Genomic DNA, 18,396 nt, shown 5'->3' with positions numbered 1-18,396 from the left:
AAAGTTCCTGTGTTGCTACATTTTTTTTAATTTCCAGCAAGCCTTTGTAGTCAAAAAGAATTTTTCCTTGGAATTTGAAATATTTGTAGTACCTACACACCCACTTCACTGGCATTTGACCAACTAGAATACTGATCAATAAATTGGAATTTCAAATAAGTGTAAATCATTGTAAAATAGAAGCGACTGCCATAGGGGCCACATACATTTCTGCAGAATAAAAATAGACGGAAAAAATTGACAATATTTGTACCTACATAAAGGTAGGTGATTATCCAATAAAATCATGTTCAGTAGGTAAAAGAAAATGAGGATTGGCCATTTGACAATGATAGCAACCATTCTAAATAAGAAAAAAAAAATAACATGGAAAGCTAAAAACAATGAATGAATGTTGATATATAGGTAGTGTTACCTATAATCTACTAACAATAAAGAGGGTATATACAGCAATATAGAATAAACAGTGGTAAAGTATGGTACTTGATAAATTCAATAGTGTGCCTACCATGACGGCATCATTTTTATGCAAGGTTACTTCAGGGTATTCCTTGGCCAATAACCACAGTTGCTACCTGAATTTAAGCACAACACTTCCCCCTAGGATAAAAAATCATTTCAGGGAAATGGTACGGTAACAACTCTATTGACAAGATCATGATTGCCATATATAAATAGCAGTCATTCATATGCCATACAGGAACAATATAGTAAATAAACCTTAGACAGTACATAAATGTGTGCATGTAAATTAATATAATATACATGTTTATATACATATATATATATATATATACACACATATATATGTATATATAATGTACATATACATATACTGTATATATATATAATATAAAATGCATATATATATACATATATATACAATGTATATTTATACTGTATATATAATTATATATATATATATATATATATATATATATATATATATATATATATATATTTATATATGTACATATATATATATATATATATATATATATATATATATATATATATATATATATATATATATATATTTCATATACATATATATACACATGTATAAATTATATATATGTATATATAAAAATAAATATATAATATATATACACATAGATATTATAGTTTTGTAAAGACAGTGTCTACAGATAGCAGTACCTCAATAATACCAACAATTCATTAAAAATGCACAATAAACCCTAGAGTAAAGTCAAAGGTATGAACTATATACACTAAGATGAGCTAGGCTTGTTGATACTTTCGTTATTTTGATATAATACCTTAGGTAAATGAAAGGAGTATAGCAATAGCACTAGGTTTTATGGGAATCGAAAAATGTATGTATAGGCTAAGGAAATGAGCTTAAAATCTTTACATGTTGCAATCTATATATATATTATTATTTTTAATGCTACCCTAAGCCACACATCAAAGAGGAACAAGAGCTCCCATACTCTATGTCCTAAGTGTTTGAAGATATCTTGGTTAATTATCTTTTAATCCCTTACCTTCTTGGTGTAAATGATGCCTAGGTAAATTGAAAAAATAATCGAAAATAAAATTAGGCTAGAGTCCCTAAGGCCTACACTAACAATACGAGAAAAAACAAAAGCTGTTAAATCACAAGACAGATGACCTCACAACGCTCGAAGAGAGCTTTCCCAAATGTAAACAAACCATCAGCTGATGTCAACATTGGCACTAACCTCTTTCATCTTGAACCGGCTTCACGGACGAAATAGTGGAATACGGTATGCCGAAGTTTCCTCAAAAGTTGAATAATCGATCTAATGTAGATTTAATTATAACAATATCAATAAGAATTAAACAAATATAGTGTTAATCAACCAATGAATGAGCTGTTCACTTCATCACTCGAGGTTCTTAGGGGGTTACGTGGCCCCGCAAAGATGGCTGACGCTCGGCCATTTTGGCGACCCAGCCTTTCATCGGTGGTAGCTCGACTATTTTCAACTTTTTCTCACATTTCTGACAAATTTCACCAATTTATCTCACACCACAATGATCTGTATGCATTAAACAATACACTGATCTCACAGGCACCGTTTAAAGAGGGCAGATGTTTCGGAAATATCACGATATTAGATAGAATGCTACAGCTGTGTTCAGAGATGTCTGTCAAGCCGTATTCCTACCAGTACCCACAATGCTCAGCCCTGTGACGTAGTTCCCGCAACTGCTTTAAAATAACAAAATTGGAAAACCCCAAAAAGTATATAAATTATTGTTTTTGAGTGACTGAAAATTAAAATCAAGATGTGTGATGTTGTAAATTGTTAAATTAGATGGGTTTGTTTATAGAAAAATGCAATTAAATGTGATTATACTGTAAATATTGTGATTGCAAAGAATATGCAATTTAACTTTTAAATAAAAAGATAAAAAAAATAATAAGCATTCAAGCTTACTTCTATATAAACTTGAAATATAAGTAAGTTTGCAAAAATTTATCTTAAAAGTATTGACTGTGTAGACATTTAGAAATAAAAGAAATAAGTTAAAATAAGGCTATAAGAAAACAATGATGAATATTTAGGATTTATTAACACAAGCAAAACAATAATATACACGAATTATACAACTTACAACAGCTGATCTGCTAATTCACAAATAGTATGATTAAGAATCATGTTTCAAGGAGATTAAAGATAGATAATGTTTATAGTTTCCTGGCCTTTTTAGGCCGGGGGGAGTTGTTCCAATTGATAAAAGTCATATCTGTAATGCTCACAACATTGAGGCCTCCCATTGTCACTCCTTTAATTCCACTCTGAAAATAAAAGAAAAATCAAGATTATTAACTGATGACAATATGAAAATATTTAATAATGATGATTGCTTTTAAAGTATGCTGGCTTACACTAAATAAAGATAGAAATCAAGACTTGAAACTTAAAACTAAATACCTTTAAAAATAAGTTACTACTAAACTATAATTGCTATTGGCAATAATAACTTTCAACCCTTTACTCTTGACAACTAAAGACATCAGTGAATATTAAAACCCATTTTAAATATGCATGCCCTATCATCTAACCATTGCTCTTCCATTTCATTACAGAAAATGTTCAAAACTGATAACTGCAATAGTGTATAATATACCTAAAAGTGAAGGATTTTGTTTAACATTTTCTTTCAGTGTAGCAAACTACAGTATAGAAAAACTACAAGAGTTGACACTATTGAGTATGAAATGAACCACATAATAAAAGTGAAGGCTTATTATTTAAACTACTGTATACAATAACTAGGGGGGAAAAACTAAAGAGTTGACATCAAGAGTATGAAATTAACCACATAATATACCAATATACCATCTGTTGATAGCACTTCCCCCAAAAAATTTTTCAAATAGCAGCATAAAAGTAAGTAATATTCAGACTTTAGTTGCCAAAAAACACAGTTCTGACCTCAGTACCAGAAGAGCTAACAACTGTTCTGGCAAGTGTAAAGATCAAAGATAAAGTATAGTAGAAAATACCACCCCAAATTATTTTAGTCTAAATGTTATAACAGGCATAAGAGCACACTTGACCTACAGGAAAAGAACTTGCTTAAAGAGGCCTGTCTATATAAAATATATCTTTTTATTCATTAAAAGTGGTAATGGTTGTTTAGATTACAATTGGTGGCTAGTATGTGGTGTGGGAATTAACTCTTAGACAATGTTAAGACTGATAATTGATATTAATTTGAAATATCTATAAAAAATGACCATGTAATAGCCATCAATACCGTAGCAGTATTGCAAAGTTGCCATAAGTCAAGCTACTTCAGGGTGAAAATAAAGATTGGTTACTGAGTGGCCATATTCAACATTGTATATCCAGGCTACATTGCAATTCTCTGATATCATTCTGACAGTGTGTTCAGGTTCTTCTGAACTCCATTTTCAGCTACTAATACTTTAGGCAGGTCACCACAACAAAAGACCTACATACTTCAAGAAACAATGCAAAATATTTATGCTTTGTATCAATCATGCATACCTAAATTATACTGCTTTACTTGCATGAACACTTTCTTTTTAAAAATTCAACATTTGAGACCCCCAACCACACTATTTCACTGTTGATTGGTATTTCATATGGTCAAGTTTAATGCTCTTCACCAGATCTATATGGTTTTGTAAACTCGGCATAATGTAATGTAGTCTTTTTCCAAAACAGTATCCATAACTAGATTTGCTTGCCTCTAGTGTTCAAAAGAAAATGTGTTTTGCTGTAAAGTGTATTTTCAGAAGCGGATTCACAAGTTTTGCTGTAAAGTGTATTTTCAGAAGCGGATTCACACCAGTCCTTACAGGGTAAAGTCAAGAACAGTATAGTAATGCATGAAACCAAAGACCAATGTTTTAAATGTTTTACTATTTACAAGTATTAGTTATCAGAAACTTTGGTTAGTACCCATTCTTGATTAGGAAAATGAATTTGTTATTGCATAGCCTACCCCTAATGAAGTTTTAAGTGTTAGAATCTGTGAAACCTCCTGTCCACTTATATGGGAACTGGTGTACCTTGTTTTACCCATTTTAACTCTCTACCCCAAAAACTATGTACTAGTTAAAGCTCATCCTAGCAGAGCTTGTACCTTGTTCAAGTTTTTACTGGCTATGGGGCCCCATCTTGTGACTTTTTGCAGTCAAGTGTACACAAAGTGTACCTGTGGACCATGCATGGAAGGATGGTATTAATGGGTGGAGCTTAGACAGAGCAGTTGGCCAGTCAAGTTAGGAGCCACATAGCAAGCCATGACACACTTCAGGACCAGAATATTTGAAATACTTTATAATAGTATTATAATAAAGATAAATGTTAATAGAAAACCAGTTTTAAAATAGTTCTCCAAATTATTTTTTTTTTTTAAATGAGAACAAGAGTACAAGCACTACCTCAGTCTAGAAGGTACTGTATAAGTCAACAAATTCAGGATATGTCTTTTATAAAACTCTGTACCGAGCCCTGAAAACTCTCAAATATGAAGTACATATTAACATTAACAATACTAGATTACATTTACAACGAAGAAATGTTCAACCAGGAACAAATGAACAACCGTCGCTCACATAAAAAACCATCAACTTTTCCCTACTGCATATGACGGGTCAAAATAATGTGCCTAACTAAATCAAGAGAGACAAATTTACTGAAAAATAAAAAAATAAAAATAAAAATTTTAAATTTTAATCGTATCTATATACACGTACCTTAGGATGCAGTAGCATGGAAGAAATTATCACAGGAAATTTCTATATATGCACGGATTTTTTCTAAATAAGGAACAGGACATATATAGTAGATGACTGGATGAAACACTAAAAATTTCTACATTCAAAAATTTTGTAAATTTTTGTAAATAAGTGACTTTTCTAAATCTAAATTTAGAAGTCACTTATTTACAAAATTTTCTAAATTTTGAATGTAGAAATTTTTAGTGTTTCATCTAGTTATCTTCTAATATATGTCATGTTCCTTATTTAGAAAAATTATGAGCAAATATAGAAATTTCCTGTGATATTTTCTTCCAGAACAGTAAATAAATTTTTAAAATAAATTTCAAGATCCCCTCCACCTTTTTAAACCTTGAACATTAAAGGTACTAATCCAAAAAATTAATAACAAGTACTGTATTACTATAAAAACAAGAATCTCAATTTGAATTTGTACTTGTAATTAAAAAAAAAAAGTGAAATTTACTCAACTACAAGGGCTCAACTCCATTGGTTAAACTCTAACATTTAAAAGTAAAAAGAAATGAAAAAAAAAATTACACCACTTACTACAGGAATAAAGTAAAAAATAGTGCCTGTTTATGGTCAGTTAGAAAATAAAGCTTTGATCCAACCAATACATTATATATATAACCCTATTGATTCAGGAAATGATAATTCACGAGGGGGAAAAAAAACCGTAATTAATTATTTATACATAATTTGTAAAATGACACAACCCTGATTACCGACATGATCAACTCGAAAAGTAGTATTAGTTCCTAACAACACTGCAAAGCTTCACTTTAAGAAATTATTCGACTAGGGTCAACTTACCTCTGAAATCAGTACTTGCACCTTATTCCAATTCACAAAACTGAACCCCTATATATATACACATACACTAAATATAAACACACAAATATATATTATACACACACACATATACATATATATATATATATATATATATATCTATATATATACATATACATGTATATAAATATATTATATAAATAGCATGCCTTAGTATGTTTAATTCTGGCCCATATATCCCTTATTTTCATGCAGAATAATAATCGAAAAATATAGACATCTCTTTTGAAATATTTTTGATAATTTCTTATACACAACGTTTTTCTCTTCCACATATCTCCATTCTAACATATGATCAAAAGTATCGAGTATAAATGCACGCAAAGGAAAAATCACACAAGGAAGTATAAGACTGATAATAAAAAAAAAAAAAGGTCTAAGTAAACTAACTTCCCGAACCATTGTGAACTTATATTTATTATAAAAAAAAAAAAAAAAAAAAAGGTGGGGATGTAAATAAGGTTTGGCATGCATGAGGAGAGATATATAATAATTTCACTTAAAGCTTATAACACATTTTAAAACCACAACATTTGATGGAAATGCAAGGTTTTGAATAGAAAAAAAATTTAATAAATAAAAATAAAGTGGAAAGAAAACTTGAAAACTGCAAGCTTATAAAACATTTTAAAACCACAAAATTTGATGGAAATGCACGGTTTTGAATAGAAAAAAAAAATAAATAAAAATTAAGTGGAAACAAAACTTGAAAACTGCATTATGAAAATTATAATTGTGAGAAAAGGGTTCTAGTAAGAAAAAGGAGAGCACTATTTAGCAGCTAAGGCTGTTATTATCATTACTAGCTAAGCTACAATATTAGTTGGAAAAAGATGCTATAAGCCTATGGCACCAACAGGGAAAAATAGCCCAGTGAAGACAGAAAACACAGAAATAAACTTGAAATAAAAACATTTCAAGAACAGTAACAATAAAACAGGATATAAACTAAAATAAAACCCATAGGAGGAAGAGAAATAAGATAGAATAGTGTCTGTAACCTCAAGGCAAAAGACAAAAAATTAAATGAACAAGACAGTGGAAGACCTTGGCACTACCTAAAACTAGAGAACAATGGTTTTGATTTTCGAGTGTCCTCATAGAAGGCGCTGCTTACATTATAATTTTTCACCGTAAAAGAATTCCCGTTAACTAACTGTACCATAAGTAGTTCACAAAATTACACTGTACTGAGTATAGTAGTCTGCCCTTCCAATAAATATGCTATGTGAAATCAGATTGGCTGGGGTAGTCTAGGTGTACACTAAGTTTTGTACGTTCTAACATTAGCGAAACCTAACCTTCATAAGTTATTCCTTTTAAATTCCAGTAGTACCTGTACTAGTCAAATACCCAATCACTTTGTAATCTGGATATTAATACGATAGCGTGTTATATATTTTGTCACGCTTTAAAGAAAACGGAAATAATTTCATGGTATACTCGTGTCACGCTTTAAAGAAAACGGAAATAACTTCATGGTAGACTCGTGTCACGCTTTAAAAAAAAAACCGGAAATAATTTCATGGTATACTCGTGTTACGTTTAAAGAAAACGGAAATAACTTCTTGGTATACTCGTGTCACGCTTTAAAGAAAACGGAAATAATTTCATGGTATACTCGTGTCACGCTTCAAGGAAAACTGAAATAATTTCATGGTATACTAGTGTCATGCTTTAAAGAAAACTGAAATAATTTCATGGTATACTCGTGTCACACTTTAAAGAAAACGGAGATAATTTCATGGTATACTCGTGTCACGCTTTAAGGAAAACTGAAATAATTTCATGGTATACTCTTACAAATTCACATTAGACTATCTAACCATTATTTAACCTAGGACATCTTAAATAGTTTTCCCAATTTTGTCTTTAGCACCTGACTTTTTTTAAATATTTTCTATCAATTTCCATGACCTAGATTATAAAATTAATCTTGGGCCTTTTTGTTTCACGACTAATCCATTCATATTGTAAAAGATTTCTCATAATTCTGATCACTCTTTGCTTCAAATCTTCCAAGACATTACTCAATTTCCCGTCCGCCTATCATGTTCAATGACCATTAATAAAGGCTCAAGGACAGACTCAAGTGTAAGTGTAAATTAGTCCTCAGAATAATTCTACTCATGGCCAGAGAAGAGGAACTACTGTACCTTCACTAGAAATATTGAAGTTTTGTAAATTGTTTCATGTATTGCTCATTTTTTTAAATAAATATACAAGTCAAATTTTACTCAAAAAAGTATAGGTTAGGAAAAAGATAATTAGTATTGAAAATATTATTTCGTGTAATTTACACGGGTTCCGCCAGTCAAACATGAATCATACATACAGATATACAGTCTACCATGTACTGTAGTTGTGCCTTTCATTAAATTTTCTTCGTTGTTTCACAGACATCAATGTAAATAAAGTGAGGCATTAATTTGGAAATAGCCAAGACATTTTCGGAGTCATATGGATTTATAGATTGCATTTGCCGTCAAGTGAATTTCTTGCCTATTATATAAAGCTGTCTACTGCATTAGGTTAACAAACCTATGGCGATTTATAGAAAGAGTATAAATAAGGTTTGCAGATCACGGCTTCTCATACAAGATATGCAAGCAATACATCCAAAGAGCCGTAAGATAAAGATACCTAATTTGATAAGAATACTGAGAAAATACTGGTAACTAAGCCAATACTTAACTTGCACAACTATAGTTCATTTCTTTTAGCGATGCATATTTGCACCGACTCGCGGCGGTGCCCTTTTAGCTCGGAAAAGTTTCCGGATCGCTGATTGGTTAGAATTATCTTGTCTAACCAATCAGCGATCCGGAAACTTTTCCGAGCTAAAAGGGCACCGCCGCGAGTCGGTGCAAATATGCATCGCTAAAAGAAATGGACTATAGAGAGCTAAGACTTGCGAAGGGTGCACGGTGCCTGATAAAGAAAATGAAAGATTTTGATGCATGATGGAATTTGACTCGAGTGTTGGCCCATGGGAGGACACACTTTGTAAAAAATGAAAGAAAACCCTTGGGTCACACCTATCAAGAAATTGGAAACAAACAGTTGACATAAGAAAGGAAGCAGGACCAAAGATAAAAGGACAAACAAGGAGGTTGCAGTTAGGGTCACGTGTGACTTGCAAAGGCATTGTGGGCAATAAAACTAGTGCACAGATTATACACTAATCCTACAGATCAAATAAATCAAAGCTTGTCATACAAAATATTAATTAGGGAAAAAATTTGATAATTTCTAGGAAACCCCAAGGAAAAAGTGGTTTGTCAAATACTTTTCAGCATAAAAACGGCCTCTCAGAAGGGCAAGGAAAATGATGGAAGATACCTTGATTTAATGGGGGTTCAAAAAAGGAAGAATAAGAATTTCGGGACCAATTTCCATTCTATTATTGGGCTGACTTACAGCAGATAATAAATCAGACCTAAGAAAGGAAAGACGAAAAAAATAAATACAATTAAAGGCACAACCTAATGGAGGTTTAAAACCACGATAATTAACACTAATTTCCTCTAGCTCTATCTTGGCCCAAATTATAAGCAGATATCAAATTAGACTTAGGAAGTGAAAGGTAAAAAAAAAAAAAATAAGAGCTTAGTGTACAAGAAAACTTAGCTAAAAGAAACTCCAAATACTACAATATAACAAAGTTTAGGATGGGAAGCTCAGTACTTAAAAACTTTAGGGATTGGCACTTCTACTGCACCACGAATAAAACAAATATATTGAGGCATTCCCTTTGGCAAGTATCAAATTTATAACGGTAATGTGACCAAGTATAAATAAGCACATTTGTTAACTGGACCAGGCCTTTAGAACCTGTTATAGAGTATGTGTATATATATATGTATATATATATATATATATACATATATATATACATATACATACATATATATACATATATATATACATACATATATATATATATATATATATATATATATATATATATATATATATATATATATGTGTGTATATGTGTATATAAATATATATATCTATATATATATATATATATATATATATATATATATATATATATATATATATATATATATATATATATATATATATATATATATTTATATACACATATACACACATATATATATATATATATATATATATATATATATATATATATATATATATATATATATATTATATATACACATATATATATATATATATATTATATATATATATATATTATATATATGCCCCCTGTGGCCGCGGGGGCATAAAACAATTAGAATAGCGCCAACGTTATCCCTGCGTGTCGTAAGAGGCGACTAAAAGGGACGGGACGAGGGGGCTGGGAACCCCCTCTCCTGTAGAGTATCCTGTGAGACAGCAACAAAGAGATGGAGCTGGGGGGAGAGTGACTGCTCCCCGCACTCTAGTTTTGGGGTGTTTGAATGTGCGTGGATGTAGTACGATAGAGAGTAAAAGATGTGAGATTGGAAGTATGTTTAGAAGTAGAAGGATGGATGTATTGGCCTTGTGTGAGACAAAGATGAAAGGAAAGGGTGAAGTGATGTTTGGTGAAATGTCTGGTAGAGTGTCTGGGATTGAAAGGGGAAGAGCGAGAGAGGGTGTGGCTTTATTGTTGAGTGAATGGATGACAGGTAAAGTAGTGGAATGGAAGGAGATATCATCTAGGTTAATGTGGGTAAGGGTTAGGTTGGGTAGGGAATGTTGGGCGTTTGTCAGTGCGTATGGGCCAGGTAGTGAGAAAAGTGAAGAAGAGCGGAATGAGTTCTGGAGTGAATTAACTAGGTGTGTAGAAGGACTGGGTAGAAGGAATTATGTAGTTATGGGTGACTTAAATGCTAGAGTGGGTGCTGGAGAGGTAGAAGGTGTCATTGGGAAATATGGCGTACCAGGTGAAAATGAGAGTGGTGAGAGACTGGTAGATATGTGTGTTGAACAAGAGATGGTAATAAGTGCTAGCTTTTTTAAAAAGAAAGATAAAAATAAGTATACATGGGTAAGAGTGGCAAATGGAAGAGTAGTAGAAAGGGCGTTAATGGATTATGTGTTGATAACGAAAAGAATGTTTGGAAGATTGAAAGACGTGCACGTGTTTAGGGGTATGGCTAACGGTATGTCTGATCATTTTTTGGTGGAAGGAAAATTGGTTGTAGCAAAAGAGTGGGGGAATAGAGTAGGTGGATGTAAAAGGGAGCTAGTGAGGGTTGAAGAGCTAATAAAACCGGGGGTAAAAAGTAAATATCAGGAAAGGTTGAAAATGGCATATGACGAGGTGGGAGTAAGAGAAACTGGTAATTTAGAGGAGGAGTGGAAGTTAGCAAAAGAAAATTTTGTTGGGATTGCAAGTGATGTATGTGGCAAGAAGGTTATTGGAGGCAGCATGAGGAAGGGCAGTGAATGGTGGAATGAAGGAGTGAAGGTAAAAGTGGAAGAGAAAAAGAGGGCTTTTGAAGAATGGCTGCAGAGTAATAGTATAGAGAAGTATGAAAAATATAGAGAGCAAAAGGTGGAAGTAAAGCGCAAGGTACGTGAGGCAAAGAGGGCAGCTGACCTGAGGTGGGGTCAGGGACTGGGTCAGTCATATGAAGAGAATAAGAAGAAGTTTTGGAAAGAAGTGAAGAGAGTAAGGAAGGCCGGCGCAAGAATTGAAGAGACAGTGAAAGATGGAAATGGAAGGTTGTTAAAAGGAGAGGAGGTAAGGAAAAGGTGGGCGGAATATTTTGAAAGTTTGCTGAATGTTGAGGATGATAGGGAGGCAGATATAATTGCGGTTCCAGGTGTTGAGGTGCCAGTGATGGGAGATGAGAATGAGAGAGAGATTACAATAGAGGAAGTGAGGAGAGCACTAGATGAAACGAGAGTAGGAAAAGCATCGGGTATGGATGGTGTGAAAGCTGAGATGTTGAAGGAAGGGGGTGTGACTGTACTTGAATGGTTGGTGAGATTGTTTAATGTGTGTTTTGTGTTGTCAATGGTACCAGTAGATTGGGTCTGTGCATGTATTGTACCACTATATAAGGGTAAGGGAGATGTGCATGAGTGTTGTAATTCAAGAGGTATTAGTTTGTTGAGTGTAGTTGGAAAAGTGTATGGTAGAATACTGATTAATAGGATTAAGGATAAAACAGAGAATGCAATCTTGGAAGTACAGGGTGGTTTTAGAAGAGGTAGGGGTTGTATGAATCAGATTTTTACAGTTAGGCAGATATGCGAGAAATATTTAGCAAAAGGTAAGGAGGTGTATGTTGCGTTTATGGATCTGGAGAAAGCATATGATAGAGTTGATAGGGAAGCAATGTGGAATGTGATGAGGTTATATGGAGTTGGTGGAAGGTTGTTGCAAGCAGTGAAAAGTTTCTACACAGGTAGTAAAGCATGTGTTAGAATAGGAAATGAGGTGAGCGATTGGTTTCCGGTGAGAGTGGGGCTGAGACAGGGATGTGTGATGTCGCCGTGGTTGTTTAACTTGTATGTTGATGGAGTGGTGAGAGAGGTGAATGCTAGAGTGCTTGGACGAGGATTAAAACTGGTAGGCGAGAATGATCATGAATGGGAGGTAAATCAGTTGTTGTTTGCGGATGATACTGTACTGGTAGCAGACACAGAAGAGAAGCTTGACCGACTAGTGACAGAATTTGGAAGGGTGTGTGAGAGAAGGAAGTTGAGAGTTAATGTGGGTAAGAGTAAGGTTATGAGATGTACGAGAAGGGAAGGTGGTGCAAGGTTGAATGTCATGTTGAATGGAGAGTTACTTGAGGAGGTGGATCAGTTTAAGTACTTGGGGTCTGTTGTTGCAGCAAATGGTGGAGTGGAAGCAGATGTACGTCAGAGAGTGAATGAAGGTTGCAAAATGTTGGGGGCAGTTAAGGGAGTAGTAAAAAATAGAGGATTGGGCATGAATGTAAAGAGAGTTCTATATGAGAAAGTGATTGTACCAACTGTGATGTATGGATCGGAGTTGTGGGGAATGAAAGTGATGGAGAGACAGAAATTGAATGTGTTTGAGATGAAGTGTCTGAGGAGTATGGCTGGTGTATCTCGAGTAGATAGGGTTAGGAACGAAGTGGTGAGGGTGAGAACGGGTGTAAGAAATGAGTTAGCGGCTAGAGTGGATATGAATGTGTTGAGGTGGTTTGGCCATGTTGAGAGAATGGAAAATGGCTGTCTGCTAAAGAAGGTGATGAATGCAAGAGTTGATGGGAGAAGTACAAGAGGAAGGCCAAGGTTTGGGTGGATGGATGGTGTGAAGAAAGCTCTGGGTGATAGGAGGATAGATGTGAGAGAGGCAAGAGAGCGTGCTAGAAATAGGAATGAATGGCGAACGATTGTGACGCAGTTCCGGTAGGCCCTGCTGCTTCCTCCGGTGCCTTAGATGACCGCGGAGGTAGCAGCAGTAGGGGACTCAGCAGTATGAAGCTTCATCTGTGGTGGAAATGTGGGAGGTTGGGCTGTGGCACCCTAGCAGTACCAGCTGAACTCGGCTGAGTCCCTGGTTAGGCTGGAGGAACGTAGAGAGTAGAGGTCCCCTTTTTGTTTCGTTTCTTGTTGTTGTCGGCTACCCCCCAAACTTGGGGGAAGTGCCTTTGGTATATGTATGTATGATATATATATATATATATATATATATTATATATATACACACACACACACACATATATATATATATATATGTATATATATATGTGTATATTATATATATATATATATATATATATATATATATATATATATATATATATATATATATATATATATATATATATATATATATATTTATGTATATTTATATATATATTTATATATATATATATATATATATATATATATATATATATTTATGTATATTTATATATATATTTATATATATATATATATATATATATAATATATATTTATATATATATATATTTATATAAATAAATATATATATACACATATATAAATGCAAGTCGATGGGAGAAGTACAAGAGGAAGGCCAAGGTTTGGGTGGATGGATGGATAGAGTGATGAAAGCTCTGGGTGATAGGATGATAGATGAATACCAGAACACACACCCCCCCCCCCCAAAAAAAATATAAAAACAACATGAAGCATGGTAAAGGTGCCCGTGTGTTAGCCCCGGCCAAATGTTAAACTGGAAGTACAATTATGTAGAGAAAATCAAAGGATTTGACACTGCTAACAATGTCGACATTTACGAGACAACGGTCTCGTTTTCTAGATAATGTGGAGTACTTGCTTCTCACATGAACCGAGTAGTTAATGATACGATTTACGAGAACAGGAAAAAAGTTAAGATTTAGCATAGTGACCTTGTTAAAATGGAATCTGAGAGATCAGCACAGAGAACCTTCCTTTCTGCAAAATGAAAAGGCAATTTCCAGTCACATTCCCAAGAAAGACTTCTGGACTGGTGCCATCAGGATTTGCAAAATCAAACCTCTCCTGGTGTATCAATCAGAATCAACACGCCTTTAGGACCTAGTGAATGAGTTAAGAAGCGCAAGGTCCACGCAAGAGGAGGCAGGTGCGTCCTTGAGCAAGACAAGAGGGTTGGGTGTGGATAAAAACATTAGCCATCTTCTGAGCGGAGATATCATCTGAGGAGGGGGCAACAATGACAATCTGAGTGAAACATGGAAAATGAGGAAACCCTACACCGTTTTGTAAAAACTAGGTAAGACTTCAACAGGCCTCAGCAGCAAATTTACTTATAGACCATGTAATCCTTGCAGCTTCATTACAATTTATAAGAAGAAAAAAAAACAGATCGAGTTCAGGAGCTCCCGTGTCGGCCAGCGACGGGGTTCGGGGGATTCCGTGTCGGCCAGCGACGGGGTTCGGGAGAATCCAGTGTCGGCCAGCGACGGGGTTCGGGAGAATCCAGTGTCGGTCAGCGAAGGGGTTCGGGGGAATCCAGTGTCGGTCAGCGACGGGGTTCGGGGGAATCCAGTGTGTCAGTGACGGGGTTCGGAGGGAATCCAGTGTCGGTCAGCGGCGGGGTTTGGGGGAATCCAGTGTCGGTCAGCGACGGGGTTTGGGGGAATCCAGTGTCGGCTAGCGAAGGGGTTTGGGGGAATCCCGTGTCGGCCAGCGAAGGGGTTCGGGGGAATCCAGAGTCGGTCAGCGAAGGGGTTCGGGGGAATCCCGTGTCGGCCAGCGATGGAGTTCGGGAGATTCCGTGTCGGCCAGCGACGGGGATTGGGGGAAGACCGTGTCGGCCAGCGACGGGGTTCGGGGGATTCCGTGTCGGCCAGCGAAGGGGTTCGGGGGAATCCCGTGTTCGGCCAGCGAAGGAGTTCGGGGGAATCCCGTGTCGGCCAGCGAAGGGGTTCGGGGGAATCCAGTGTCGGTCAGCGAAGGGGTTCGGGGGAATCCCGTGTCGGCCAGCGACGGGGTTCGGGGGAATCCCGTGTCGGCCAGCGACGGGGTTCGGAGGGATCCCGTGTCGGCCAGCGACGGGGTTCGGGGGATCCCGTGACGGCCAGCGAAGGGGTTCGGGGGATCCCGTGTCGGCCAGCGAAGGGGTTCGGGGATCCCGTGTCGGCCAGCGACGGGGTTCGGGGGATCCCGTGACGGCCAGCGAAGGGGTTCGGGGGATCCCGTGTCGGCCAGCGAAGGGGTTCGGGGGATCCCGTGTCGGCCAGCGACGGGGTTCGGGGGATCCCGTGACGGCCAGCGAAGGGGTTCGGGGGATCCCGTGTCGGCCAGCGAAGGGGTTCGGGGGATCCCGTGTCGGCCAGCGAAGGGGTTCGGGGGATCCCGTGCCGGCGAGTGACGGAACTGGGGGTCCCGTTTCCGTGTCGCCCCGCAACAAGGTTTGGGGGAATTCCGTGTCATGCCGTAACAAGGTTCGGGGGGATTCAGTGTCGCCCAACGTTCAGGGGGATTCCGTGTCACCCCGTAACAAGGTTTGGGGGGATTCCGTGTCGGCCAGTGACAGGGATCAGGGGGATCCAGTGTCGGCCAGCGACGGGGTTCGGGGGATCCCGTGCCGGCCAGCGACGGGGTTCGGGGGATCCCAAGCCGGCCAGCGATGGGGTTCAGGGGATCCCGTGTCGGAACTGGGGGATCCCGTGTCGGAACTGGGGGATCCCGTGTCGGAACATGGGGATCCCGTTTCGGTTTCGTTGCCCCGTGTCGGAACTGGGGGATCCCGTTTCAGTTTCGCCCCGCAACAAGGTTTGGGGGAATTCCGTGTCGCCCCGCAACAAGGTTTGGGGGAATTCCGTGTCGCCCCGCAACAAGGTTCTGGGGGATTCAGTGTCACCCAAAGTTCGGGGGGAATCCGTGTCACCCCCTAACAAGGCTCGGGGGGGATTCCGTGTAGCCCCCTAACAAGGCTGGGGGGGGAGATTCCGTGTCGCCCCCTTAACAAGGTTCGGGGGGATTCAGTGTTACCCCCTAACAAGGTTTGGGGGGATTCCGTGTCACCCCCTAACAAGGTTTGGGGGGATTCCGTGTCACCCCCTAACATGGTTCGGGGGGATTCCGTGTAGCCCCCTGACATGGTTCGGGGGGATTCCGTGTAGCCCCCTGACATGGTTCGGGGGGATTCCGTGTAGCCCCCTGACATGGTTCGAGAGGATTCCGTGTTGCCCTGTAACAAGGTTTGGGGGATCCCATGTCGCCCCTTATCAAGGTTCGGGGGGGGGGGGGGGGGGGGGGATTACGTGTCACCCCGTAACTAGGTTCGGGGGGATTCCATGTCGCCCCGTAACTAGGTTCGGGGGGATTCTGTGTCGCCCCGTAACAAGGTTCGGGGGGACTAGGTTCAAGGATTCCGTATTGCCCGTAACTAAATTTGGGGATTAAGTATCACCCCAGAACTAGGTTGGGAATTACGTATCGCCCTGTAAATACGTTTGGGGATTACGTATCGGCCCGTAAATAGGTTCGAGGATTACGATCACCCCGTAAATAGGTTCAGGGATTCAGTTATCAACCCTTAAAGGTTGGGATTTCCGCATCACACCTGAACAACGTTCGGTGATTCTCTATCACCCCATAACAAAGTTGGGAGACTTGCTTTATGAGGGATAGGGTGATTCGGTATCACTCCATAAGAATGCTAAGAAGATTCGGTATCATTCCACAAGAATGGTGAGAGGATTCGGTAGTACCCCCAAGGAAGGGTGGGAGGATTCATTATTGCCCAGTAAGGAGGGTGGGAGGGAGGATTTGTTTCTACCCCGAAGGAGTGGGAGGATTTGGTATTACTCCTGAAGTGGGATGGGGTAATTCGGTATCTTTACGGGTTAGGAGGATGAAGTATCACTCCACTAGTTGTGGAGTGATTCGTTATTACTCCCTTTAAGAAGAGAGGGGTTCAGTATCACCCCATAAAAAGGGGCGAGATGATTTGTTATCTGCCTGTAAAAGGGGCAAGACGATTTGATATCACCCCGCAATAGGGGCGAGATGATTTGTTATCACCCTGCAAAGGGGACAGATGATTTATCACCCTGTAAAAGGGCGAGATGATTTGTTATCACCCAGCAAAAGGGGCGAGATGATTTGTTATCACCCTGTAAAAGGGGCGAGATGATTTGTTATCACCCAGCAAAAGGGGCTAGATGATTTGTTATCACCCTGTAACAGGGCCAGATGATTTGTTATCACCCCGTAAAAGGGGCGAGATGATTTGATATCACCCCGCAAAGGGGAGAGATGATTTGTTATCACCCCACGAGCAAGGTGGGATGATTCGATATACCATGAGTGGGGGCGAGATGATTCGGTGTCAGCCCATGACATGGATGAGGGGACTGCATCACCTTGTAATAAAGGCGGGGGATTCAGTACCACCTCGTAAAAGGGGTGGGAGGTTTAGTATCGCCATGCAAGAAGTGTGGAAGGATTCGGTATCACCATTTAGGGGTGGAGAGGAATTGGTATCACCACGCAAGAGAAGAAATCTATATCACTATGCAAGAGGGGTGGGAGGATTTGGTATCACCCACATAGGAGGGGTGGGAGGATTCTGTATCACCCCATAAGAGGGGTGGGGGGATTTGTTATCACCCACACAAGAGGGGTGGGAGGATTCTGTATCACCCCATAAGAGGGGTGGGGGCATTTGGTATCACCCACATAAGAGGGGTGGGGGATTTGGTATCACCCACATAAGCGAGGATTTGGACCAAGAAGAAACTCCAAAGCTTGGTTGACGCTCTTACTTTATCACAACCCTTGGAATAGTGGGAAAAGGAACTGGCCGGTCACCCAACAGAACTGTTCACTTATGAGCACGCACTCATTGAAAACTTGAAGGGGTT

General features: G+C 38.2%; 2 protein-coding genes across 7 annotated transcripts in view; both read right to left on the bottom strand.

Moving 5' to 3' along the window:
* The window catches only part of Chd1 (chromodomain-helicase-DNA-binding protein 1), a 100,900-nt gene extending 98,749 nt beyond the window's left edge, over positions 1-2,151 (bottom strand). For all 6 annotated transcript variants that reach the window (XM_068362851.1, XM_068362854.1, XM_068362853.1 and 3 more), the window contains exon 1: positions 1,707-2,151. In XM_068362851.1, the coding sequence (XP_068218952.1) occupies positions 1,707-1,715 (9 nt within the window). In that variant the 5' untranslated portion in view covers positions 1,716-2,151. The remainder of the gene's footprint in view (positions 1-1,706) is intronic.
* Positions 2,152-2,546: 395 nt separating this feature from the next.
* mRpS11 (mitochondrial ribosomal protein S11) overlaps positions 2,547-18,396 on the bottom strand; it is a 26,137-nt gene continuing 10,287 nt past the window's right edge. Inside the window, exon 5 of the mRNA XM_068362394.1 lies at positions 2,547-2,791. Coding sequence (XP_068218495.1) covers positions 2,681-2,791 — 111 coding nt within the window. The 3' untranslated portion in view covers positions 2,547-2,680. The remainder of the gene's footprint in view (positions 2,792-18,396) is intronic.

Source organism: Palaemon carinicauda, chromosome 39 (genome assembly GCF_036898095.1).
Source record: "Palaemon carinicauda isolate YSFRI2023 chromosome 39, ASM3689809v2, whole genome shotgun sequence".
NCBI lineage: Eukaryota > Metazoa > Arthropoda > Malacostraca > Decapoda > Palaemonidae > Palaemon > Palaemon carinicauda.
This window is presented reverse-complemented; position numbering and strand designations above follow the sequence as displayed.